General features: G+C 39.9%; 2 protein-coding genes across 2 annotated transcripts; both read left to right on the top strand.

Moving 5' to 3' along the window:
• The first annotated feature begins 775 nt into the window (after nt 1–775).
• On the top strand, nt 776–16,983 carry TMEM9B (TMEM9 domain family member B). Its single transcript, XM_020870809.2, has 5 exons — nt 776–985; nt 4,457–4,548; nt 9,549–9,657; nt 12,040–12,174; nt 16,553–16,983. The coding sequence occupies exons 1-5, from the start codon at nt 881–883 to the stop codon at nt 16,706–16,708; spliced, it is 597 nt and encodes a 198-aa protein (XP_020726468.1). The 5' UTR covers nt 776–880; the 3' UTR covers nt 16,709–16,983.
• A 9,465-nt stretch (nt 16,984–26,448) lies between these two features.
• Nucleotides 26,449–27,028, top strand: ASCL3 (achaete-scute family bHLH transcription factor 3). The gene has a single exon (XM_020870807.2). It carries the CDS (start codon nt 26,449–26,451, stop codon nt 26,992–26,994), a length of 546 nt encoding a protein of 181 aa, XP_020726466.1. The 3' UTR covers nt 26,995–27,028.
• The last annotated feature ends 548 nt before the right edge of the window (nt 27,029–27,576 follow it).

The raw sequence follows: 27,576 nt of genomic DNA, 5'->3' as shown, positions 1-27,576 counted from the left end.
AGGCGGCTACTAGGGGGGGTTCTTTCGCCAACTCCACACCTTCCGGAGCCTGGCCTGGCCCGGCCCTAGCCCCTCTGCTGTGGCCCAGTTGCTGGAGGCAGGCCGGGCCTAAGCAGTCAGCCCCCAGCGGAAGGGCAGCAAGGAGCCCAAACGGAGGCCACACCCACGAAGGCAGCTCACAGATTGTTAGCAGCCTACCCGGGAACGGTTTCCGGGAGGCGAGTGGACCGCAGGTCAGTACCAAAGTGCTGGAGAGGACACCCTCGACCCTCTAACTGCGGGTGGGCTTCCGGGGAAGGGATGGCTCTGTCAGTATCATACCTGTTCCCAAGCTTAGCACCCACCCCGCCTGCGCCGGCCGGGACGAGCCGCCTCTCAGCAATTCCTGAGGCTGGGGCTCACTCTGTCCTCCTGAGGCTGGGGCTCACTCCGTCCTCGTAAGGCTGGCAACGAACGGCTCCGGCCGCGCAGGGGTCGCTCCGGTGAACCGCGGGCTTGTTGGGGATCTGACATCCGGGCGTCCTGCGGCGGGTGGGCGGGAGAGGGGGGTTCTCCCTGGATGGGAGGACTTCCCAGCTCACTGGCGGTCCGCGGCCCGGCTGCTTCTGTGCCGGGGTAAGATATCCTAGCGCCTCGAAGCTCCGCCGAGCGTAGGTTGTGCCCGGGAGAGGCCGCCTAAGCTTCTAGGGCAAGGCGCAGCCTCCCGGCCTCCGCACCGGGAACCGTTTCCGGGGCGAGTGCTTTTTGTAGCTGACCCGGCGCGGCCCGTGACGCGAGGGCCCAGACGGAAGTGCGGGCGGAGGAGCCCGAGCCGAGCCGGAGCCCGGCCGGGAGCTGCTCTCGGGGGCTCCGGCTGTGGCGACTGCTGGGCCTGGCCGCGATGGCGACCCTGTGGGCCGGCCTCCTCCGTCTCGCCTCCATGCTCAGCCTGTCCTGCCTGGCGCTCTCGGTGCTGCTGCTCGTGCAGCTGTCAGACGCCGCCAAGGTGAGTCCCGCCCAGCCTTCGCTTCAGACCGGCGCGCCTCCGCTGCCTCCGGCCTTGTCCACCTGAGCCCCACCCCAGTCCTCTGCCAGTCCTGCCAGCCCGATCCCTGGCGTCACAGCCCTGGCAGACCCCCGCTTGAAACCCTCCGGACAGCCGGATGGCACTCCCGCCCTCCAGCCCTGACAGCGGACAGCGCCCGCACCCACCCCCTCCCACCCCCGGCGCTGACACCCCACCCCTCCCCACCTGGTCCAGACGGGGCCCGGACAGCATGTCCGGCTCCTTAAATTTCCCTCCCCAGCCCCGACAGGACCCACTTTCAACTTTACAGCCTTTCCAACTCTGAGAGCTTTTAACTTGAACTTTACACTTAAGCTCTGACAGTCTACCGTCACCCTTCGCCAGCCTCACGGACCACCCTCCGAAATCCCCCAATCCCGGATAGGAAGCCCCCAGCTCACAGGTGTCTTACCTGTTAGGAACTCCTCTCAACTCAACCCTGAACAGAGTCCCTTCCCACTGTGGGAACTTGCCTCTCCTGGCAGCCTTCCTTCTCACTAGAAATGACCTACAGGGTCTCTCACCAGCCTCATATCCTCACCTCACTCCTTCCAGGATCTCCTGGCCCATTTGTTGCCTTCTTTTCTTGATAATTTAGTGGGTAAGGGAGGATCCAAACCATAGGCGAGGTGAAGTTGTGGCCTTCTCCCCTGCTCCATTTCTTGGCCCTTTTCATCCCCTTGATTTCTGATGCGCGTAGCAGTAAGAGGCAGCTTGCAGCAAGCAGCAGCCAGCAGTAGCTGGAAGCCAGATCTTAGTTTCCCAGACGGGGAGTCCTAACCAGTTGACCACAGGAGCCAACAGTTAGGGCTAGGGTCCCTAGTATTACCTGCCTGCTCAAGAACGAATGCAGGCACGGAGGCAGAAACTAAAAAGTAAACTAAAAAGTTTATTGAAAAGAAAAGTACATGTGGAAAGGCTCATGGGTAAGCTCAGAGAGAATCGGGCTTTTGGGAAGTTTAAATCCTTTGTAAAGGGGCAGTTTTCCGGGTCTTCCTCTTCCCTCAGGCCAGTCACCTTGCTTTGTTGTCCCACCCCAACCCCCACCCCGGGTTAATTTGTCTCAGGACCCTCCCCTGGGGTGTGCACGCTTAGCCAAGATGGATTTAAAAGTGAAGGCTTATTGGAGGAGCAAGACTGATTGTCGCCTGGAATTATCCTCTGACTTTTGATTCCAAGGAGCCTTTGTGTGCATGTGTAGTATCTTCCTTATCAGACAGGATTTTTTCCTTACTTTGTCCTTGCCATGATTATTCCCTTCAGTAAGAGACAAAGACTGGCTATTTACCCTGTTTTTGTTGACTGTAAATTCCTCAACTGGAGCCCACCTGTATCTTATCTCAAAAAATGCAAAGAGGATGGTTGTTGTTGAGTCACTCAGTCAAGTCTGACTGCCGCCTCATGGACTACCGCACACCAGGCTTCCCTGTCCTTCACCATCTCCTAGAGCTTACTCAAACTCATATCCATTGAGTCAGTGATGCCATCCAACCATCTCATCCTTTGTCCTCCCCTTCACTTCCTGCATTCAATCTTTCCCAGCACAAGGGTCTTTTCTAATGAGTCAGTTCTTTGCATCAGGTGGCCAAAGTATTAGAGCTTCAGCTTCAGCATCAGTCTTTCCAATGAATATTCAGGATTTATTTCCTTTAGGATTGACTAGTTTGATCTCCTTACAGTCCAAGGGACTCTCAAGAGTTCTCCAACACCACAGTTGATAAGCATCAATTCTTCGGCATTCAGCCTTCTTTATGGTCTAACTCTCACACCCATGCATGACTACTGGAAAAGCCATAGCTTTGACTGTATAGACCTTTGTCAGCAAAGTAATGTCTCTGCTTTTTAATATGCTATCTAGGTTTGTCATAGCTTTTCTTCCAAGGAGCAAGCGTCTTTTAATTTTGTGGCTGCAGTCACCATCTGAGGAGGTGACTAATAGTAAATTTCCAACCTGGAACTCATCTATTTCCTACTTCACCTTCATGCTTCTCTCTAGTCCCCTTCACGCCCATACCCTCCAGACCTGCCCTGTGCTTTCTCCTTGATGAGCTAGCTCATTACTGGAGGAAACAGAAGGCATTCACATTAATATGATGGGAAAACAGAATGATGTTTGCATTTTTTAAATTGGAGCTTTACTCTATAATACCTTTAAATACAGGAGCTAGGAAAGATGAGTGACAAGCATACAGATGGGGAGGTTTGGTCAGGGATTCTTTTTTTAATTGAAATAGAGTTAATTTATAATGCTGTGTTAGTTTCAAGTGTACAGCAAAATAACTCAGGTTCGCTTTCATTATAGGTTATTATAGCAGGTCCTTGTTGTTTATGTCAAGGTTTCTTTTTGAAATCTTCCTCAGTTCCCTTCAGAAACAGGGACAGCAGCAAGTCTCCTGATTTTCAAAACACTGATGGCACTTCCTGCATATCTACTGTCATCACTTTAAGTTGTTTATTACTGTAACCGTGTATTTGTCAGTCTTCTTTACTTGGGTGTGTCCTAATTGCAGGCAGGAACTATGTCTTAGACTTATCTGAATCCACCTCCTTTTGCACAAATTCTGGCACAGGACAAATGCTCACTAAGTAACTGCCGAATGAGTAAACGACTTATCAACAACTCTGCCAGACATACCACTATATATAGGAGTTCTGGGCTCCATCCTCTGGAAACTAATGAGCCACTGCCTTCCTTCTGAAATTAGATTCCCTTTTGCTGAGAAAGCATCTCCTACTCCCTCTATTCATAAATTTAGTCACCTCTTCACTTCTTCAAACTTGCTTTTTCAGTAGTTGTCCTCTCTGTCTCCCAGGGATTAGAAGCAAAGTTTCCTGGGAAGAGTATGCCAAACTGATCTCAGCTATATTCAAGCTACTTCATTTATGTACTTCCTTTTTTTTTTTTCTTTGGTAGCTGAGTGCCTCTAAAACTTCATCCCTTCTTTAGGACTCTGGCCCAACTCACTTAGCCATATCAGTGCCTTTATACCAAAGGGTGGAAGGATGATGGGTAGAATTGTGACTTGTTTTGCAATTTTTAGTTTGATATTTCCTAATCCTTCAGTAATCAACATTCTTATTTGCAGGCACAGCTGTCAGTCTATTGTGTCTTTCTACTGGCAGATAAATGATAATAACATTAGCACAATTTTGTCACGTGACTGAAAAATGTGATTAATAAACCACAGATACTATGTGTTATTTCAAAATAATTTTATGTATTATATTATTCATGAGCATTACCAGTGGTTTTTTAAAAACTTGTATCTCTTAAAGTTATTTAAAAATTTAAATAAAGAGTTTTAGAATAGTTGGCAGGGGATGCTTAACAAAATGTGTAAAGTTGCAGTTTCTAAAAATATTGATGATAAACTGTCAACAAGCTATACTAAGTTTCTATTTTGGTTACAGAATTCTGAGGATGTCCGATGTAAATGTATCTGTCCTCCCTATAAAGATAATTCTGGGCATATTTATAATAAGAACATATCCCAAAAAGACTGGTAAGTATTCCATGTTACTGAATTACCTGTCACATTTCTTTCTTTGGTTATCACTGTTAGCCCTGGATATGCATCCAATGTATTGTTTTCTTTGTAACTATTTATTTTTAAGCAGAAGTGTTGAATTCCATTTCCATTTGAAAAAGTGAGAGTAAGACCCCGTGTGCATCAAGTAAGTCTAAAGGAATGTAACCAAAAGCCCCAGGCAGGCAGGATTTTACATTGGGGTGGGGCTGAGTTTGTGGCATCTGAATTCCCCATAGCTACCCTTCTGTGTGCCCTTAAATTTAGGCCCTTCTTGCTTCTCAGCTGAAGGTAAGCAAGCCTCATTTATCTGAGTTATAATTTTTATAACTCGTGGGTTTTGATGCTATATTGTCAGATATAGGAGACTGTGTTCAAAAGTGTCAGAAGGCTCAGGAAGGAGTGGGAATGAGCCATAGGTATCAGAGTTTACCAATTGGTGGGCCAGTAGGTTATAGATATGCCAAGTCATTGATCCTTTGAGCCCGTGGTATATAATCTGGCAATGACTGGGATCCTGACTGGTTTGTCACCAGCAGTCTTCTCTGTTTACCTCAGTGAGCCTTTCAAATGATAGCTTTTTCTACACATGCCATAAAATGATTGGGAAGCAGTCATTTAAGGATAGGTGGGCTCCTTACCCTGGACTGGGACATTTTATGGTTTGCAATGGAAGATTGACAGGATAGGCATAGAAGAAAACATGTACCTGATTTCACAGTGAAATAGACCTAAAAGTTTGACAGCAGAATTAAACTTATTCGGTTACACTATTCCAAGCTGACTTTGAATAAGAAAATGCAGACTTTGAGCATGTTTAGCTTTTTTGATACCATTGTCTATTCTTCCCATGAAGTTCAGTCCCTAAATTCCCATTTAAGTTTAATCTGACATTTGGTAAGTGTGTTCTTGAGAACTTCTGTGTTCCACTTTAACTTGTTTTGTATTACACAGTGATATGACTATTCTTTTAGGTTTTATATCCACAAGTTATTTTATATGAAAAGAAAATTCAAATAAGTTATTCCTGTAAATTTCCCAAATGTATCCAGCACTTATAATCAGTTTACTTTATTATCAGTAATAGAGTATGACGCTTGTTATTTGAGTGGCAAATGAACTCACTGTTCAAGTGTTTAGCTCCAATCTTTTCACGGACTTTTTTTACTCCAGGTTCACAGAGAGTCATATGTCATTTATCCCTTGTTACTGGTGAAAATAGGGAGCTTTGAAAATAAACAACTGAAAACAAGGCTTGCTTTGGAATTTTTCTTCCTTCTCACTCTTGCTTCCTGTCTACAGCTTAGCCTTTTATTCTGGATAGGTTCACAGATGTCACTGAAAGTTTTTAACTGGCTTTAGAAGGGTAGGCAAGTTATGACTAATCAAGATGTTATAGTCTTCCAAGGCTTCCAGTATTTTATCTGGCTCTATATGTATGTGTATGTATGTGTGTATATATATAGATATATGGATATCTTATCTGACACTATATATATACACATATATATAAGTGAAAGTGTTAATAGCTCAGTCATGCCTGACTCTGTGACCCCATGGACTGTAACCTGCCAGGCTCCTCTGTCCATGGAATTCTCCAGGCAAGAATACTGGAGGGGGTAACCATTCCCTTCTCCAGGGGATCTTCCTGATCCAGGGATCAAACCCAGGTCTCCTGCATTGCAAGCAGTTAGATTTACCACTGAGCCACCAGGGAATACCAGTATTTACCTCCTGGTAAATGTAATGTATTTACTTCCTGGTAAACACACATATATATATATATATATATATATATATATAAATATATATTTACCTCCTGGCCTCCATTTTGTCCTGTTGTCAGCTTTAATTCTTCATTGACCTATACTGTGTAGCTTAAGAAAAGTCTGAGTTCTCTGGTTTGTATCAGGGTGTGATTCGAAGCTGATAATGTCCTCCTTTTGGCACTAGGGGGAGGTGTTGCCTAGTTCCTAAAGTGGCTGAGTTCTGTATTTGGGTTCTGTATTTACAGTGACTGGCCAGACAGCCCAAAACTTCCTGTTTCCTCTCCCATCCTGCACAGCACTCAGAATCTCTTTGTTATTAACTGTATTTGTACTTCCAAAGATTGTGACTAAGGCTTCTGAAGCTGATCTAGGAAACTAAGTAGGAGATAAATCTCAATTTTCCTGAGGTTCAAAGAAATATGGGTGGGGTAGGGGGGAGGGAACTGTTAGGTGTGATTAGCTATTCATATACCACACTGTGACAGTTTAGATGTTGTTGGTTAATTCATGAAAGAATTAATCTTGTATTTGAATAATAGTCCAGGTCACCTTAAATCATTTAAAGCAAGACAGAAATACAACTGTCCGAGGAGGCCTTTTATTCCAATCCTTTTAGCTGTTCATTTAGTCTGACCTCATGCAGCAGGTGAGCTCTCTGAGAGTTCTGGGCTACATGCCCTCCATGGTTCTGAGCTGGATACCCCTGCAGTGGGATTTAGCTTCCTCTGTCTATTTTATGCCTGCATCCAGCTGGATACATTCCTGGTCTTCAATACATTTGGAACAGATACCACACACTTGTATGGTGTAAGTTTGGAACCTTACTCTTGTTTGAAATTCTGCCAGTTGAGACTTACTTTTTTGTTATTACCTTTGTTAAAATTAAATTACCTGTTAAGGAAAACTGACGGAACTTTTATCACTTATGCCGTTTGGGGTTTTCTTTGTTCTACCACAGTTCACAGGGAACAGAACACAAAAAAGTATGTTCTGATAGGGCAAAAGGAAAGAATCAGCCTGGCGCATTGGGTGCTGCCAAGAAGGTGGGTAGAGTGAGACAGACAGGATGCCTGAATGAGACAGGATGCTGTGGTCGAGTTCTTAAGGCAGCCAGAAGTGCCTAAGGGACAGGTGACGAGAGGGGCCGGCAGGAGGACAGGAGAGCTTTGCCTGCCTTTGCTGAAGGGGATCAGAGTGGGCTCTTAATAGCTGTGGAGAGTAAGAATTTAATTATTTCCTAGAATTGACAGACTTCTAGAAAATAAGATTTTTTGAGTAGAATTGCTTTTTCATAAGCCATAAATAAATGGCAAATGGGGAGAAAATAAACAACATCCAACAACAAAAACATTCAGCCTTTTATTATGACTTATGTACTGTTGCCAGGTAATGTTTTCATTTTTAAATATTTTTGTTGTCCTAAACCTACTTCTCCATGCTTTTTAAATAGACTCCTTAAGAAAAGTAATTATTTCTTACTCTGGTGTTCGGTTTTCAGAGTTTCATAATTTACCATCTGTTAGGTGTGATTAGCCATTCACATACCACATGTAGCAGTTCAGATAATGTTAGTTAATTCGTAAAAGAGGTAATTGTTTGAATAATGCCCCAGATCACCTTAAATCAGTTTAGCAGTTTTACTTGCTAAATGAACAGTCTAAATATGACTTGATCTGCTAAGTAGCTTTCAGTCTCATTTGGGATTTTTAGGGACATTTTTTAAACTATGAATAGCACTTTTGAAAAATAGCTGCTGCATATGTATCTTTATGGTTGGATCATTGAAAAAGCAAAAGAGTTCCAAAAAAACATCTACTTCTGCTTTATTGACTATGCCAAAGCCTTTGACTGTGTGGATCACAACAAACTGTGGAAAATTCTGCAAGAGATGGGAATACCAGACCACCTGACCTGCCTCCTGAGAAATCTGTGTGCAGATCAGGAAGCAACAGTTAGAACTGGACATGGAACAACAGTTCCAAATTGGTAAAGGAGTACGTCAAGGCTGTATATTGTCACCCTGCTTGTTTAACTTCTATGCAGAATACATCGTGCAAAATGCCAGGCTGGATGAACCACAAGCTGGAATCAAGATTGCCAGGGGAAATATCAATAACCTCAGATATTCAGATGATACCACCCTGATGGCAGAAAGCAATGAAGTCCCCCTCTGCTTTGCTAAAGAGCCTCTTGATGAAAGTGAAAGAGGAGAGTGAAAAAGTTGGCTTAAAACTCAACATTCAGAAAACTAAGTTCATGGCATCTGGTCCCATTACTTCATGGCAAATAGATGGGGGAACAATGGAAACAGTGACAGACTTTATTTTTGGGGGGCTCCAAAATCACTGCAGATGGTGACTGCAGCCATGAAATTAAAAGACGCTTGCTCCTTGGAAGAAAAGCTATGACTAACGTAGACAGCATATTAAAAAGCAGAGACATTACTTTGCCAACAAATGTCCATCTAGTCAAAGCTTTGGTTTTTCCAGTAGTCATGTATGGATGTGAGAGTTAGGACTATAAAGAAATCTGAGTACCGAAGAATTGATGTTTTTGAACTGTGGTGCTGGAGAAGACTCTTGAGAGTCCCTTGGACTGCAAGGAGATCCAACCAGTTCATTCTAAAGGAAATCAGTCCTGAATATTTATTGGAATGACTGATGTTGAAGCTGAAACTCTAATACTTTGGCCACCTGTTGTGAAGAACTGATATTTGAAAAGACCCTGAGGCTGGGAAAGATTGAAGGTGGGAGGAGAAGGGGACAACAGAGAATGAGATGGTTGGACGGCACCACTGACTCAATGGACATGAGTTCGAGTAAACTCCGGGAGTTGGTGATGGACAGGGAGACCTGCTGTGCTGCAGTCCATGGGGTTGCAAAGAGTCAGACACGACTGAGCAACTGAACTGAACGGTTTATTAGACTGTTGTATCTAATAAAGCCCGCCAGGCTTCTCTGTCCATGGCATTCTCCAGGCAAGAATACTGGAGTGGGTTGCCATTTCCTTCTCCATCTTAGACTGTTAGATCTTACCAAATTGCTAATATTGAGAGGAAATGATTTCAGTTCCCTTACTGACTGTTTGTTCCTTATGTTACTTCATTGGGTAAGCTCAGTGATTATTCTGGATTTCAGGAAAGGTTTGATCAGTGTGAGTAGAAAATCCAGCTAGGTTTAGACAGTATTTTATCTTTGATTTTTTCAGTGATTGCCTTCATGTTGTGGATCCCATGCCTGTGCGGGGGCCTGACGTAGAAGCATACTGTCTTCGCTGTGAATGCAAATATGAAGAAAGAAGTTCTGTTACGATCAAGGTAAGAAAAGAAAAAAATCCATCTTTTCTGCTTCTGAAACAGTTTTTGATGGTATCTAAACTGAAGCTGAAACTCCAATACTTTGGCCACCTCATGCGAAGAGTTGACTCATTGGAAAAGACACTCATGCTGGGAGGGATTGGAGGCAGGAGGAGAAGGGGACAACAGAGGATGAGATGGTTGGATGGCATCACCGACTCAATGGACGTAAATTTGAGTAAACTCCGGGAGTTGGTGTTGGACAGGGAGGCCTGGAGTGCTGCGATTCATGGGGTCACAAAGAGTCGGACACGACTGAGCGACTGAACTGAACTGAAACAGGAAAGAAAATGCTGGACGTTGGAATTCTATTTAGTTACCTGAACTATTGCTCTTCCATCCTCTTCTCCAATACCCTCTTACCTCCTTCTTCCTTATCCCCAGCCCCCACTCTGAAAGGAGTAACAAGCCTACTCTCCACCTGCCTCATTGAGATGCTTTGTAGATGAATTAGGGCACCTTAGATGGGTGTGACGTGTGAAATGGCCCAAAGCAGCCCTGTGTGTAATAAGCATTTCCCAGAAAGACATTCCAGCTTCTCCTTGGTCCACGAATGCCAGAGATTAGTGAGAAAGCAGCATAATTAGACCTTCTTCCTGCCCTCTCAACTCTGAGAAAAAGTTACATATTTAGTGACTATACTATCCTGGAAACATCACTGCTGGATTTTAAGATTTTCTTTCTTTATCTTTTATAGGAAATGGAATGTAGATCATTTTCATCACAATTTGGACCTCTAATGAGTTCAGTTACTTTATTATGGTAGCTAGTAGTTCTTTTTCCCAATTTTTATATGGGGTTTCCCATTTCTGTTCCCCAAAAAAAGGCTTCAGGGGAGTCTGGAGTGGCCAGCTGTACCAGTTACAAAATTCCTGTTGTGATTGACCATGCCAGAGAGCTTCTACTCCAGCAGGATGCTGTCCTGTAGAGAAATCATCATAAACTTTTTTATTTTTTAACAAAATTTTAATGTGTAATTTGCATCCCCAAATGTCACTCCTATTAAGTGTACAGTTTTATAAATTTTAGCAAATTTAAAACCATTTTTTTAAATCCAGTTTTAGAACATTCCCATTACCCACAAAAGATCCCTGATGCCCATTTATCATTGATCCTATGCCTACCTCCAGCCCTGAAATTGAAGTGAAAGTGTTGGTCCCTGAGTTGTGTCTGACTCTGCATCTCTGTGGACTGTAGCCCGCCAGGCTCCTCTGTCCATGTGATTCTCTAGGCAGGAATGCTGGAGCAGGTTCCCTTCTCCAGGGGATCTTCCCAACCTAAGGATTCAACCTGGGTCTCTTGCATTGCTGGTTGATTCTTTACCGTCTGAGCCACCAGAGAAGCCCACCCCCAGCCCTGGATAATCACTGTTCTGCTTTGTATGTCTAGATCTGGACATTTCATATAAATAGAATCAGAAAATGTGTGCTTTTCTACGACTGGTTTCTTTCACACAGCATAATGTTTTTGAGGTTTATTCATGCTATAGCATGTATCAGTACTTAATTACTTCTTATTACTGAATAGCATTCTACTACATAAATATACCACATTTTCTTTTTCCATCCATCAATTGATGGACATTTGGATTATTTCCAGATTTTTATTCTTAGGAATCATGCTGTTATGAATATCAGTGTATGTGCTTTGGATATATGTTTTCCTTTCTCTCAGATAGATTCCTAAAAGAGGTAAGTTTATATGTAACTTTTTAAGAGTCTGCCAGATTGTATTCTAAAATAGCTATACTGTTTTACATTCTTAACCAGCAATGTATGAGGTTTCAGTTTCTGTGCACTCTCACTAACATTTGGTATTGTCTGTCTTTAACTGGAGCCATTCTAGTGGGAGGTGTTACACTCTACTGCTTAACACCACACAAATTAAGATCTCAAGAAAATCTTGTGCCTAAAATGTATTTTTGTATGTCTGAATTGATCTAAAACAGTATGCTGTTGAAATTCATTAAATTACATTTTCTGTTAGGGTTCCTAATGGAAAGTAGTCTTGACTGCAGTGCTGTTGAATCTAGGACACTGTATTCAGGTGAAAAAGGAAAACTGCTTTGCTATCAGTGGTAACAATGATTAGTAGTAGGTGAAGATGGAATTTCGAAGACTTGTGAAAAGGCCCCAAAGACAAAAATATGCTTTCTTTCCTATTTTTCTATAAATAATACTTTGGTGAAGAGCTGAGTTTGTTTCTTACACTGGAATCTGGTTTGTATAGAAATCCTGTGTGCTTAACAGATGGGTCAGTCTTGACTATGGCTTTAGTATTATTATACAAAATTCTGATTTCTTGTCTTGAATAGAGATGTAACTTATTTTCAATTTCCTTTAGGTTACCATTATAATTTATCTCTCCATTTTGGGCCTTCTACTTCTGTACATGGTATATCTTACTCTGGTTGAGCCCATACTGAAGAGACGCCTGTTTGGACACTCACAGTTGATACAGAGCGATGATGATGTTGGGGTAAGTTCTTAACATGCCTCACTGTTCAGAGTCAGTCTCTGCCGTCATCTGATGTAAGGTGCAGGTGAAGAGTAGCTCCATATAAATGTCCATGTGCTGGAGCACATCCTCGACCAGAGAAACTAAAGACGAGTCTAATATTAGTGTGTCTCTTTATGAGGAAATTGCCCTGTAAAGCTGTAAATATGGTGGCTTAGACAGATGAGCCTTGGTGAGTGTGCTGTACAAGGTTTTTGCTTTCTGTATCAGGGGCACAGTTTTCATCACCTTTTCCTGTTTACGTTGAGGAAAGCATCTGAGATAGTTTTCTCCCCAGGCTCCAACCTAAACTACCACCTTTCCTGTCAACATCACCAAATATTTTGAAAGGCAAAGAGGCTTTAGTGGAGGGAAACATGAAAACCATGATATTCTTTACTTAATGAAGAACAGCGTGATAACTTGCTGATGTTTTGTATTTCCTATTTTCCTCCTTCTTTAAATAATCTGTGGTCTTGAATTCTAGAGAAAAATAAAATCATCACTCCTGATTCTCTTCCTATCTTTAAAACACATTCAGAGTTGTATATATAATTAATATTATATCACTCAAAACTACTAAGAAATTGACATAGTCCATAATTTGTTATTTAGTATGTCTTTATCATTATTTGGGTTTGTTTCCAAATTTTCCACTATTTCATCATTATATATATATAATATTTTTTAGAAATTATGTTGTATTTTGGATTACTTTATTGAACTATGTTTCTTAAAGTGGATAAAATTTAGTAGAGTTTCAGGAATCAATTTCAAAAGCCAAAGCCGGAGTGAACCCTTACCAACCACAGTCAAAAGTCCTTTTACGCTGGAATAGCTTGTGGGCCCGTTGGTAAAACATGAGAAAGGAGATCCCAACTGAATGGCTCAAGTTATACCTACAAACAGAGCCTGCTTGTTTCATGAATATCAGTTATGAATACTCAACTTACTTGAGCAAGATTTCATTTTTGTTTTGTGAAGAACTTTCATAGAAACACCACTGTTTGCCTCTTTTCCCCTTGCATCCTTTATTAATCAACCAACACATAATGAGTAACTTTTCCATATCAGGAAGCATTAGCATCTCAAATACTGTTCTCATATAATTTTCATTCACATATGACATTTCCCATTGACATTTTGGGTCAGATGATTGTTGTATTCACTGTATGATACCTAATGGCATCCCTGACCTCTACCCACTAGAAACGAGTATCACCCCTTATCCCAATCCTGACAATCAAAAATGTTCACAGACAATGCCAGATGTTCCTGGGGGTCAAAATCACCATCAGGTGAGAACTACTAACATATAAAAATGTTATATGTCCAAGACCACACAAACCATTTCATTATAGGCACATAGATCAAAGCTGTGGCTTATATACATTGCTTATAGCACTAAATATCAGGTTCCTGACTTTAGAAATAGACAATATTAGTGCTTCCCTGGCAGCTCAGATGGTAGAGAGTCTGTCTGCAATGCAGGAGACCTAGGTTTGATCCCTGGGTCGGGAAGATCCCCTGGAGAAGGGAATGGCAACCCACTCCAGTATTCTTGCCTGGAGAATTCCATGGACAGAAGAGCCTGGCAGGGTATATAGTTCATGAAGTCACAAAGAGTCAGACATGACTGAGTGACTAACACTGTCACTTTCAATATTAATTTAATACACAGAACATAAAATAAATGGACACACAAATGTGTAGATGAAAACAGGTAGGAAAGGCATTTGATTGATGGGACCTTGTGCTTAGTAACCATTTTGTTCACCAGGGACTGATCCTATGTACATGTCAACCATATAAGAACATTGTCTTTAGAGGCCTGGCTGACTTTTGGATATCTGTTAAACTGATTCTGGGTAGAGAGAGGTTTTCTAAGCAGAGCAATGAATGTATGATAACAACTCTGTACAATAAGAAGTTGAATTAAAATTCCTACAATTGTTGCTAATCCAAGATGAGAGTTCTTCACTCTTTATGTTCCTTTAAACATGCTTTTGTTAAATCCTCAGTTAACTTCTGTTTTATTTTTTTCCGTGTTTGTTGGGCGTAGAGCACTTTGAATCAAGTGAGAGCACAAATAGTTAAGAAGTTCACTGCAAGTTGTCACAATATTTACTGTATCATATATCCATGACACGTCATTGCTATTATCAAAGCATTACATTAAAACATGTTTTGTATTTATTGTAATTTTATCCGGTATAAAAAGAGCAAATATATATAAAGGGTAAATCTCTATGTGAGTTCTCCCGGCATACATGAGCAAGAGCAGCTAGTTCAATCTTGTTCTGATAGACGGAAGATAGACCAAAAGGATTAACTTGTTTGTTTAGTCCTTTAACTTGTTTCTTAAGAAGATGTTTCTCCCCCTACCTTGAAGAGTAGATAAAAAGACTATGAAATTGAGAAGTACTCTGCTGGTAAGGCACATCCCTCTTCCCAGTCCTGTTTATGCCAAAACAAACCAACGGTAATAATGTTTTATATACAACTTCACTAAAGCGCTGTGTTCTATAGTGCCATTTTAATCTCCCTGAACAAACTCTGTATGTTGACAAGATGTGACACCAGGTCAAGGTTAAGGGAGCTAAAACTTGTGTTTGTGCTTATTTATTAGATGACCTTGGATTGGTTTACTTTTTCATGGGAAATACAGTAATCTAACAACAAAATACTCTGTCTTCCTTTTTCCTAACCTCTTTTCTTACATCTTTGAAACATTTGAACTTTATGGAATTGTTTTTATTATTTTCATTTATAAGGTTAAAAAAAATAGGGTTTGTACAAGATATTCCCTAAATTAAGTGAAAAGTTGAAGCAATTTTGGTAAAGAAGGCAGGGGTAGATTCTTTATAGAAAACTCTTTGCTGTCTTTGAAATGTTGACATTATATAGATATCTTGCTATAAAAAGAAGACCAGGTATTAAAACACTTTATATATAGTTATATATATATAGTTTTATATATATATATGTGTGTGTATACATATATATATATATAGTTATGCAGTTATCTACAGCTTTCCATAGACATGCTGTCTCCTGCCCTGGGTATATAACAGAGCTTTGGCAAACATGCACAAGCCAAACAATATTCTTTTCAAGAGGCAAGTTAAAAGCACTGACTTGTGACTTACATCCTATGTTGGAACATTTAGAAGCTTTGCTTATTCAAGTTCAGGAAAAAGAGATCAAGGAAAAGACAAACAAAAGCAATAAATTAGTACTGAATGCCTTTTGTCATTTGGGCAGCTGTGTTTATATCTTGTTCATAGATAGATTAGCATGGTGGTTTCCTATGTAATGACGACAAACATCAGTGGTATTGGTTTATTTTGACCAGGATAGGTTGGTTTTCTCAGTAGTCTCTCTTCTCAGGCATCAGCTAACATGGAAGCTACTATGTGCTCAGCAATGGAAGATTCAAGACTTTATCAAATAGAAATGCTGAAGTAATAATCCTTTACTGTCCTTAGCAGTCGAGGGTAATTGTAGCACTTGAGCTATATCTCTGTCCATTACAGATTGGGGAAGGGGATGGGGAGAATGAAAAAGTTTTAAGTGTGTGTGTTGAGGAGCATAAGAAGAAATTAAAACCACCCAAGGTGGGACATCCTGGTGGTCCAGTGGCTAAGACTGTATTCCCAGTGCAGGGTATCTGAGTTCAATCCCTGGTCAGGGAATTAGATCCCACATGCTGCAACTAAAGATTCTACATGCTGCAACTAAAGATCTCACATGCTGCAAATAAGACCCGGCATAGCCAAATAAATAATAAAAGTAAGTAAGTTAAAAAAAAAAAAACAAACAAGTTAGGATACAGTCAACTCATCTGCCAGGATGAATGTGGTCCCAAGCTGGCAAGTAACAATTCTAATATATATGAGAGTCAAGATAGTATATTAAAAAGACAGGTCTTTCCTCAGCCACAGGTTAGCTGGATGGTATTGAATAAAGCAAGGCAAAGCCCTACTCTCTATCTATAACTTGTAGATATTAACATGCAAATAGATTTTCTTTCCACAGCTCATCAAGAAAGGCTTCTCTCACACAAATGACCACTGTCTTTATCTTGGTTCCTGTTTCTTAAGGGAAATGTCTGTGAAAATGGTGACTCATGGGAACCTTGCACAAATACCTCCTCATAGCTTGTTTTATTTGAATCACCTATTTCTGTAGTTGAGTTCATCCTGCTTCTGGTGTTGAGTGCCTAAGAATGCTTGGCTGACTTAGATGGTCTGTTTAAACAGTCCAGCTGCTCCAGTCTCTGTGGCTGGATAACTGCTATTGTGCGTGTGTGTTTTACATGGATCATGCTATCTGATGTTCTCCATTCCTACACTTTCAGGATCACCAGCCTTTTGCAAATGCCCATGATGTGCTGGCCCGCTCCCGCAGTCGAGCCAACGTGCTGAATAAGGTCGAGTATGCCCAGCAGCGTTGGAAGCTTCAAGTTCAAGAGCAGAGAAAATCCGTCTTTGACCGTCATGTTGTCCTCAGCTAATTGGGAATTGAATTCACGGTGACTAGAAAGAAATGAGGCAGACAATGGGAAAAAGATTGACTGAGTTTTCCTGGATTTTGTTTTAATGCCCTGTTGATTTCGCCAACTCTTTCTGGAAAATTCAAAACTGGAAACAAAAACACGCTTGTTGTTTTGTTTTCTCATTAACGTATTAATCAAGGCATTTTTTTAAAAGCACACACCTCAAACAGTGTCAGCCAATAAATCTTTTCCTATTTGTGACTTTTACTAATAAACATATGTCTGCCTGTAAATTATCTTGAAGTCCTTTACCTGGAAAAAGCACTCTCTTTTTTTACCACACAGTTTTGACTTGGTTTTCAAGATAATTTTCAGGTAGGGTTTTTGTGTGGTATTTTTTGTTTTTGGCAGAGAAGGGGAGGGATGTGTGGGAAGTGCTTAACATAACTTTTCTCAAGTCACCTTACTAAACAAACTTTTGGAGATAGACTTTGCCTTTTATTTTCAAGATTCATTTATATTTTTCAGTATGCCAGCCTCATCTGGGAGTTAGTGATGGACAGGGAGGCCTGGTGTGCTGCAGTCCACGGGGTCGCAAAGAGTCGGACATGACTGAGTGACTGAACTGAACTGAACTGAGCCTCATCAAAGCCCCAACTTACCGATTTGAATTTTTGCACTGACTGTATTATCTAGACATCTGGTTGGCCTATGGCTGCACTTTATGGTAAATTAGATCTGAAAATACACAGTGGCCCTTCACAAAAAGCAGATTTTCTTTAGGTACTATGATGTCTGATGCAATGCATCTTAGAACAAACTGGCTGCTGGCTAGTTTAATGACTAAACATAGTCTTGGTGTGTGGTCTTTCTCATCTTCTAGTATCTTTAAGGATGAATCCTAAGGACTTGGACACTTGCAATAAAGAAAGTTTCTTTTAAACCCAAGCCTCCCTGGATTGATGACATACACATATTTGTCAGCACCTCCAGTCAGGTTGAGAGGCAGCTGTTTGGGTTCTGGTGTGTGCAGCTTTGAACTAGGACTGGAGTTCTGGTTGCCTCCCTCTGAAAGGTGTAGCAGTTATTGGATAACTGGCTTTTTTCTTCCTATGTCCTCTTTGAAATGTAACAATAAAAATAATTTTTGAAACATCTACCAGTGTATCTATCCCAACTTTTCTCTCCTCCCTCTTTTGCTGTATGGTGAACTTGAAGATATAAAGACAACTTATACCCTGATGAGAGACTTGTTTTATACAGTCTAATCAAAAAACAGTGGTACTAAATTATCTCTATGTGCGTGTGTATATGGAGAGAGAGAGAGAGAGAGAACATGGGTACTTAGATGGGTCTCTGAAAGTACACATATATTATTTGGATAAATTGAGGGATTTAAGATGCATGAAGGAGTGCTTGTTTTAAGAAATTCTTGGCAAAAATTAGTATTTAGTATTAGAAATAAATTACATTAATTTCATAAGGATGAGATTTTAGGAGCTATAAATTGGGTTTTTGGTTAGTGAAAAGCTTTTTTAAACTCCCAAATCAAACCTAAAATTATTGATTTTATTGTTAATATTAAAAGATGTAAGTTTAACTACAACCAAGTGAGATTTATTCCAGTTTTGCAAGACTTGAACATTTGAAAATGAAATCCACCGCATCAACAGACTAAAGAAGAAAAATGACACGATCTTATCAATAGATTCAGAAACATCATTTGACAAAATCCAACACCCATTCATGACAGAAACTGAGTAAACTAGAAATCGAGGAGAACAAGATAAGGATGTTCATTCTTACTACTCATTTTCAACATCATACTGTAAATCCTAGCTAATGCAATAAGACAAAAGATATTCAGACAGGGAAAGAAAAGATGAAAGACTACCACTGTTTAGAGATGACATGATTGTAAACATGTAGGAGATGCAAAAGAATTTTTTAAAAAGCAAAAAAAACTCTCCTGATACTAATAACTGATTTGATTATAGCAAGGTTTCAGGATAGAAGGTTAACATACAAAAGTCAATTGCTATCCTTCAGTTCAATTCAGCTGCTCAATCCTGTCTGACTCTTTGCGACCCCGTGGATTGCAGCACGCCAGGCCTCCCTGTCCATCACCAACTCCCAGAGCTTACTCAGACTCTTATCTATTGAGTCGGTGATGCCATCCAACCATCTCATCCTCTGTTGTCCCCTTCTCCTCCCACCTTCAATCTTTCCCAGCATCAGTGTCTTTTCAAATGAGTCAGTTCTTCACATCAGGTGGCCGAAGTATTTGAGTTTCAGCTTCAGCATCAGTCCTTCCAATGAATATTCAGGACTGATTTCCCTTAGGATGGACTGGTTAGATCTCCTTGCTGTCCAAGGAACTCTTAAAGAGTCTTTTCCAACACCACAGTTCAAAAGCATCAGTTCTTCGGTACTCAGATTTTTTATAGTCCTAACTCTCACATCCATACATGACTACTGGAAAAACCATAGCTTTGACTAGATGGACCTTTATTGGCAAAGTAATGTCTCTGCTTTTTTTTAATAAGCTGTCTAAGTTGGTCATAACTTCTTCCAAGAAGTGTCTTTTAATTTCATGGCTGCAGTCACCATCTGCAGTGATTTTGGAGCACCAAAAAATAAAGTCTGTCACTCTTTCCACTGTTTCCCCATCTATTTCCCATGAAGTGATGGTACCAGATGCCATGATCTTAGTTTTCTGAATGTTGAGCTTTAAGCCAACTTTTTCACTCTCCTCTTTCACTTTGATCAAGAGGCTCTTTAGTTCTTCACTTTCTGCCATAAGGGTGGTGTCATCTGCCTGTCTGAGGTTATTGATATTTCTCCTGGCAATCTTGATTCCAGCTTGTGCTTCATCAAGTCCAGCATTCTCATAATGTATTCTGCATATAAGTTAAATAAGCAGGGTGACAATATACAGCCTTGACGTACTCCTTTCCCAATTTGAAACTAGTCTATTGTTCCATGTCCAGTTCTAACTGTTGATTCTACTAACAATGAACAAATGAAATTAAAAGCACAATTACCATTTACATTGGTATCCCTCCAAATGAAATATTTATAAATCTAACAAAATATGGATAAAATGTATATGAGGAAAACTACAAAACTGATTAAAGAAATCAAAGAACTAGAACTAAATAAGAGATATTCCATGTTCATGGATTAGAAGACAAGATTATCAAGATGTCAGTTCTTTTCAACTTGATTCAATACAATCCCAGTCAAAATCCCAGCAAGTTATAAGCAAAAGACCCAGAAAGTAAATACAATGTTAATTAAGAAGAACAAAGTGGAAAGACTGACACAACTTATTTTCAAGACTTACTGTACAGCTGCAGTAATAAAGTCAGTGTCAGTGTGGATTGGCAAAAGAATAGACAAAAGAGATCAATAGAACAGAATAGAGAGCCCAGAAACAGACTCAGTAAATACAGTTAACTGACCTTTGACAAAGCAACAATAGGAACACCATGGAGCAAAGTCTTTTCAATGAATGGTGCTAGAACAACTGGACAGTCACATGCAAAAAAAAATTAAGCTAGACACAAGCCTTACAACCTTCAAAAAATGAATTAAAAAAGGCTCATAGACCTAAATGCAAAACAGAAACCTACAATACTAGAAGACAACATAGGAGGAAATCTAGTTTACTTTTGGTTGGTAATGACTTACTAGATACAATATCAAAAGCACAAATCAAGAAAGAAATCACTGATAAGACAGACTTCATTAAAATTAAAAATTTCTGGTGAAAGACTGTCAAGAACAAGAACAGAAGCCACCAACTGGGAGAAAATATTTGTAAAAGACATATCTGACGAAGCACTATCTTCCAAAGCATGTAAAGAATTCTTGAAACTCAACAATAAGACAAAAAAACTTGATTTTAAAATGGGCCAAAGACCTGAACAGATGCCTCATCAAAGAAGATATACAGATGACAGATAAGTATTCAAAAAAATGCTCCATATCACACGTCCACCAGTGAAGTTGCTCAGTCATGTCGGACTCTTTATGATCCCATGGACTGTAGCCTACCAGGCTCCTCTATCCATGGAATTTTCCAGGCAAGAGTATGGGAGTAGGTTGTCATTTCCTTCTACAGGGGATATGCCCGACTCAGGGATCAAACCCAGGTCTCCCACATTGCAGGCAGACGCTTTACCGTCTGAGCTACTAAGGAAGCCCACCCCAGCATGTCCACAGAGAAATGAAAATTAAAAAAACAATGAGATACCACTACACACCTATTAGAATGGCCAAAATTCAGAGCACTGACAACCCCAAAACTTGGTGTGGATGTGTAGCAACAGGAACTCCCATTCATTGCTGGTGAGAATGCAAAAACGGTATGGCCACTTTAGAAAACAGTTTGATAGTTCCCTATAAAACTAAACATACACTTACTATGTGATCCAGCAATTACGCTTCAGTATTTATTATCTGCAACCCCATGGACTGTAGCCTGCCAGGCTCCTCTGTCCATGGAATTCTCCAGGCAAGAATACTGGAGTGGGTGGCCATTCCCTTCTCCAGGGGATCTTCCCAACCCGGGGATTGAACCAAGGTCTTCCGCATTGAGGGTGGATTCTTTATAGTCTGAACCACCAGGGAAGCCCATTTAATATATAAGTTAAGTTAAAATATTAGATCCTTATGAAAACGTTGCATATGGGTGTTTATAGCAGCTTTATTCATAATTGCCAAAACTTGGAAGCAATCAAGAAGTCCTCTAGTAGGCGAATGGACAGTAAACTGTGGTACATTCAATGGAATATTTTTAAAATTTATTTTATTGAAATATAGTTGATTTACAATACTGTGTTAGTTTCTACTGTATAGCAAAGTGATTCAGATATATGTGTGTCTATATTAATATATACTTTTTCATATTCTCTTCTATTATGGTTTACCACAGGATATTGAATATAGTTCCCGCTGCTATACAGTAGGACCTTGTTGTTTACCTATTCTATATATATTAGTTTGCATCTGCTAATCCCAAAATCCCAATCCATTGTTCCCCCACCCTCCTCTCCCTTGACGATAATAAGTCTGTTCTCTATGTCTGTGTGTCTGTTTCTGTTTCATGGATAAGTTCCTTCGTGTCATAGTTTAGATTCTACATATAAATGATATCACATGGTATTCAGACAATGGAATACTGTTCAGTGCTAAAAACAAATGAGCTATCAAGTGAAAAATATGTGGAGGAGCCTTAAATGAATATTACTAATTGAAAGAAGCCAATTTGAATAAGCTGTATACTATATGATTCCAAGTATACAACATTCTGGAAAAGGAAAAACTATGAAGTAAAACAAAAAATCAGGTATTGTCAGGTACTGGAGGGAGGGAGGAATGAATAGGTGTAACAGACTCTTTAGAGCAGTGAAACTATTCCGTATGATGCTATCATGGTGGATATGTGTCATTATACATTTGTCAAGTTGCATAGAATGTATAACACAAGAGTGAACCCTGGGGACTTCCCTGGTGGTCCAGTGGCTAAGATTCTGCCCATGCTTCCAATGCAGGGGGCCCGGGTTTGATCCCTAGACAGGGAACTAGGTCCTACATGCAGCAACTAAAAAAAGTACCATATGCCACAACTAAGACCTGGCACAGCCAAATAAACAAATATTTTTTAAAAAAGGGTGAGCCTTAATGTAAACTATGGGTTCTGAGTGATAATGATGTTATCAATTGTAACAAATGGATCACTGCGGGGCTGGCATTCTAGTAGTGGAGGAGGATGTGCATATACAAGAGCAGGGGGTATATGGGAACTATACTTGATGCTCAGTTTTGCTGTGCATCTAAAATTGCTCTGAAAAAGGCTATTTAGAAGGAAACAATTTTAATAGATATACAGTAAAATGCAGGTTCATATTGACCTTCCTGGTTAGCATCTTTAACCTCTATTTTAAAAATACTGACAATATTTTCACATTAGGAGATTATTACTTAAAGATATTTTCCATAAGCAATTTTTATATAAAATTAAATAACCCAGGTGAGTGGAGGAACAAAATCTTCTTGAAAAGAATTTGTTACAAGAGTCCAATTTTGTAAGCAAACTTTCTATTTAGTATTGTTGCATGTTGTCGTATCTACATATTAGGTAGAGAAAATCGCTAAACCAGCCTGAGCAGTTCTGTTTAACTGTAAACTATTTTGCATGTTGTTACTAAATGATCACATATAAATCAGGTTAAGTCTAACTCAGCCCCAAATACAGAATCTTGGCAACAAAATTCAGGTAAGAGACTCTTCTACAGAGTGGCCCGTGGGAGAGAATAAGAACATGGTTTTTAAGAAAATCCCTAGGCACAGTTGAAAAATGATGATTATTTTCAGGTGATTATACCATTATCTTTAACAAATATGCTTCTGTGTTGAAAGATTCAGTTTTACTGTTGATTAAATCATCTGGAGGAGTAGAAAGGATTTAGGGGATTGAAAGTCAGGAGACCTAGGTTCTGACCTCTGACCTCATAACTGCAACAATCTGTGAGGGATTGGATGAGAAGCTTTCCTAAGGTTTCTCCATCCCTAACATTCCATTATTCATAATTCCATAATTCATAATGTGCAGTAGTAGCTTTTTGTTTTCTACATGCTAGATATTTATAATGTATCAGAAAGTTGAAACTTTAATGCTAAGCAGAGCAATCCAGAATTTCATAGGATTTTATCATTAAGACCTTACCCTTTATTTCCCAGAACAGCTCTAGGTCAGAAACCTGAGACTTTCACTGAAAAGATAGGTGCATTTGTTTTTAGCTAGGTGTATATTTGGCTTCAGAGTCCCAGCATCTTACAGCTTTTGTTGTTCTCTCTCTCTCCTTTCTAAGACTTTTTTTTTTTTTTAATGTGGACTATTTTCAAAGTCTTTATTGAATTTGTTATAATATTGCTTCTGTTTTATGTTTTGGTTTTTTTTGGTCCTGAGGCATGTGGGATCTTACCTCCCTGACTAGGGATCAAACCCCCACCCCCTACATCTGAAGGCAAAGTCTTAACCACTAGAACACCAGGGAAGTCCCTATGTTACACTCTTTTAAAAACTTTACTCAGTTTCTACAAATGTATCCAGTTTCCACTAGCCTTCCTATCTTGATCCTCACTGCTTCATTTTTCATTCTATCACTGTTGTAGTTAAATTTTCTTCTTTGAATAAAAGACAAATGCTACTACATTAATTGGTGAACCTTTTGGAAATGCTCAATAGAAAAATTTCCTCCCTCAGTGTGTCTCCAAAGATACCAGGCTCATTTCCCAAGAATTCTGCAAGGTCTTGTTAAAAATCTAGAAAGTTTATTTCCTTGGATATGTTCCTGTGTCTCCTAGCTTGTAGTCTATGGGAACTTGAATAGAATTTGTCCTGCTGTGGTGTGAAATCTTAATTATGTTGAACTGGTTCATAGTGCTTTTAAGGTCTATGGTATCCTTCTACTTTTCTGTCCATTCATTCTACTAATATTTGAGAGTTTGATATTGAAATTCCAACTAAAAATCTTAATTTATCTACTTAAAAATAATTGTGATATATAACAGAACTGTATGTAAGTTTGTTCTGTATTTTCTGTCTCCTGTAAATGCATTATCATACTTGAAGAAAAAAACCTAGAGATTTTTAACTACTTGTGGCATATACAAACTACTCAGATTTCATCTGGATCAAGGCCTAAGATGTTATGAAAATTGTCAGTCAAGATGACTATACCCAAAGAATTCTTGTGAATTAGCTTTGATGACAGCTGTTCTACTTTTCGGTACCCTATTGTAGCAGTTCTGGCATGTTAGCTACAGGCAGAAAGAAGGTTCTGATGTTCTCAGGAATGTAGAAATGGGGGCTCCACACTCACTGTGCCATAATTTCATAGTTTCTACCATGAACGTTTTTTTAAATCTCTTACCCTCTAGAATTCCTAGCTCAGGAATTTCCTCTTTTTCTCTCAGCAAATTTTTCTTTTTGACAGGATCCTGGCTAGTTTGTAATCCAGAAATTTTTATTGTATATTAGTTATTTTAGGCCATTGGATCAGTAATTCGGCATCTTTCATTTTCTGTTCCTCTGTTTTGCTTTTTATTTGGACCTATGGCACTTATCTCATTCCTTCACCCCCATCCCTCTATTAGGAAGAACTTTTCCTGACATTTATTCCTTTTCCAGCCTGTTTCACCATAAATTATTAAACTCTCCTCACCGCTCACACTCCCCAGCCCTCATACCCCAACTTCCATCCCTTCTTGTCCTTTCTGGTTCCAGAGTCATTTGTCTTTTCAGTAGCCGTACATGATAGGATAGGTTTTTTCACAAGAATTATAATATGCTGTATTGCACTTGAATTCTGGTGCTGAGAGACTGCTCCTGTCATTACATAGTGCAGCCTGCAGAGTTTCATTGTACTCAGGTAGAGAAACAAGTGCCGGTGTTACCTACTCTTGCCCATAAACATTAGGGCTGATTTTTTTTTTTTTTTAGGAGAAAGCAAGCCCTATTTCCTCCTTTTCTGAAAGCCACAGTTAAATTTCATGTGGCTTTTCGCTTTCCACTTTGGGTACATTCTTCATCTCTCAACAAATGTGCTTCAGACAAACTTGCCAAAGAACACACAGCTAAGAAGATGCAAAGCCAAGACTGAACTTGAGAAAGTTAATGACTGAAAGAAAAATGCTCTTTTTCAGCACTTCCCTGATTTTGCATCAACTAAAGTGTAATGTCTCTGTGAAATCTGTTGTGACCACATTACTACAGTTAAAGGTAAAAAGTAATGGTAGTGTAATAAATGAGCTGAATACAGATCTATTCAGAAAGAGGGAATGTGTTGATATGGGACCTTTTGGAATATAATACTTTAAGTTCCATGAAAAAAAAGCCTAAATAAAGTTGCACTTTACTCAATATGTTTGAAGTTCTAAGTAAATATGTAAACTGATTATGTTATAAATGTGTTAGGGGAGTTTCTCATTTAGGCAATCTTACAGTAAATTTTTAAGAGCAAATCATTCCTTTCTTATTTCGATTTTCAGTTTTGCTTCTGGCATACCAGGTATCATTTAAGAAGGCTATGCCTGTGAGGTTGCATGATCATTAACTAGTTTGTAATTTCTCCAACATGTATTTGAATACTGTGGTGTTTCATTGTTTCCCAAATGTTAGTATTTGCATACACTTTCACAATCTTCATTACATTGCTGCTATACAGCACCTGTATTGCTGTTTACTTACTTTTTTTCTGTGAATTGGTTCACATTTTTAACTCAAGTAGATTAATTTTTAAAAGAGACTTTGTATCACTACTGTAAATGTGAAATCAGCATAATTCACAATAAATAGAAATTAATAGTAAAATATTATTAAATTCTAGCTAGATACTATTCCTGTTGAAGGCTTCCATCTGAGGAGGATTAGAAAGCATTTTAATAGTGTGGAAGACACGTTCTTACCAGATTAGAGATATAACCTTGTAATCATAAGGATTGACAGAGAATTGAAAGGAAATAACTTTCTCACAAGGCAAGTCAATGTTATTTCGGGCTGTTTCTGTGTACCGTCAAAAATCCTTTTACTACCCACAAAATACTGTAATCCCATCAAGTATTCAGAATGAGCTCAAAAACTATTCATGAAAGCAGGAAAATCTCTGATGTCTGAGAAAGTCAATATCTGCTCTCTTTTGATCTGGCCAAATTCATAAACTTGGTTCTGTTTCCAGGCTAAAGAGGAAATGATGGACAATAGAAGCTACTCTAACATGCCAGACAAACTGCCTGTCTTCACTGATTCCTCCCACTTGCCACTGACCAGGTCCTTCTATCTGGACCCCATGGTCACGTTCCACCTCTACCCAGAAGGCCCAGTGCCATCCCCTTACTCGGAAAACTTGCCATTGCTGCCTTTTTCCAGTGACTCCCTGATTATGGAAAATTATGGTGAACCCTGTGCCTTCTCCTTCCCAATGCCTTATCCAAATTACAGAAGGTGCGACTATTCCTACGGGCCAGCCTTTATCCGGAAAAGGAATGAGCGGGAAAGGCAGCGGGTGAAATGTGTCAATGAAGGCTATGCTCAGCTCCGACATCATCTGCCAGAGGAGTATTTGGAGAAACGCCTCAGCAAAGTGGAAACCCTCAGAGCTGCCATCAAGTACATTAATTACCTCCAGTCCCTGCTGTACCCTGATGAGGCTGAGACCAAGAATAATCCCAGGAAAGGTTCCTCCATAATGGCAACCACCACCCGCCACTCTGACTCCATTTTTAGAATCATTTGATTCCATGTTTCCAAATAGAAACACTTTCACAAAATCTGGTCCCCTACATTATTCAGTAGTTTCCCTAATGTCATTTTTGTGTGGGCAGATAATAGTTCAAATGCTAACAGATGCTGGATATGTTTTACTTGGATTTCAGATGTACTAAACATTATCTTATGTAGACTGAGAAAATGCTTCTTAAGCTTTGGTGATTTCTTTCAAGAACATTAGGGAATCAGGAGTCCTGAAAATTCTCTATGCCTCTCAACTTGCCCTTCTCCCACGCTTGACCAGAGTCTCAGGTGTGAGAAACTCACAAAAGTAATGTAAAGGATGATTAATGCCTAGTCAATGCACTTTGCAGATGTTTCATGCTAAGCAGCACAATGAACCTTTCTTGATTTGTCAAAATTTGGTGAGTTTTATTACTTGGGGTTAGCAAGAAATTTACGCCTTACCCATAACATGATGGGGAAGTATTTTGGGGCTAAAGCAAAAGTAATTAACAAAACCTTGTTGTCATTTGAAATTATTTCAGAATCATCTTTGTCCTGCATGCAGCAGACATCCTCTGGTAGCTTAGTGTAGGGCCTAAGCGGG

Source organism: Odocoileus virginianus, chromosome 10 (genome assembly GCF_023699985.2).
Source record: "Odocoileus virginianus isolate 20LAN1187 ecotype Illinois chromosome 10, Ovbor_1.2, whole genome shotgun sequence".
Classification (NCBI taxonomy): domain Eukaryota; kingdom Metazoa; phylum Chordata; class Mammalia; order Artiodactyla; family Cervidae; genus Odocoileus; species Odocoileus virginianus.
This window is presented reverse-complemented; position numbering and strand designations above follow the sequence as displayed.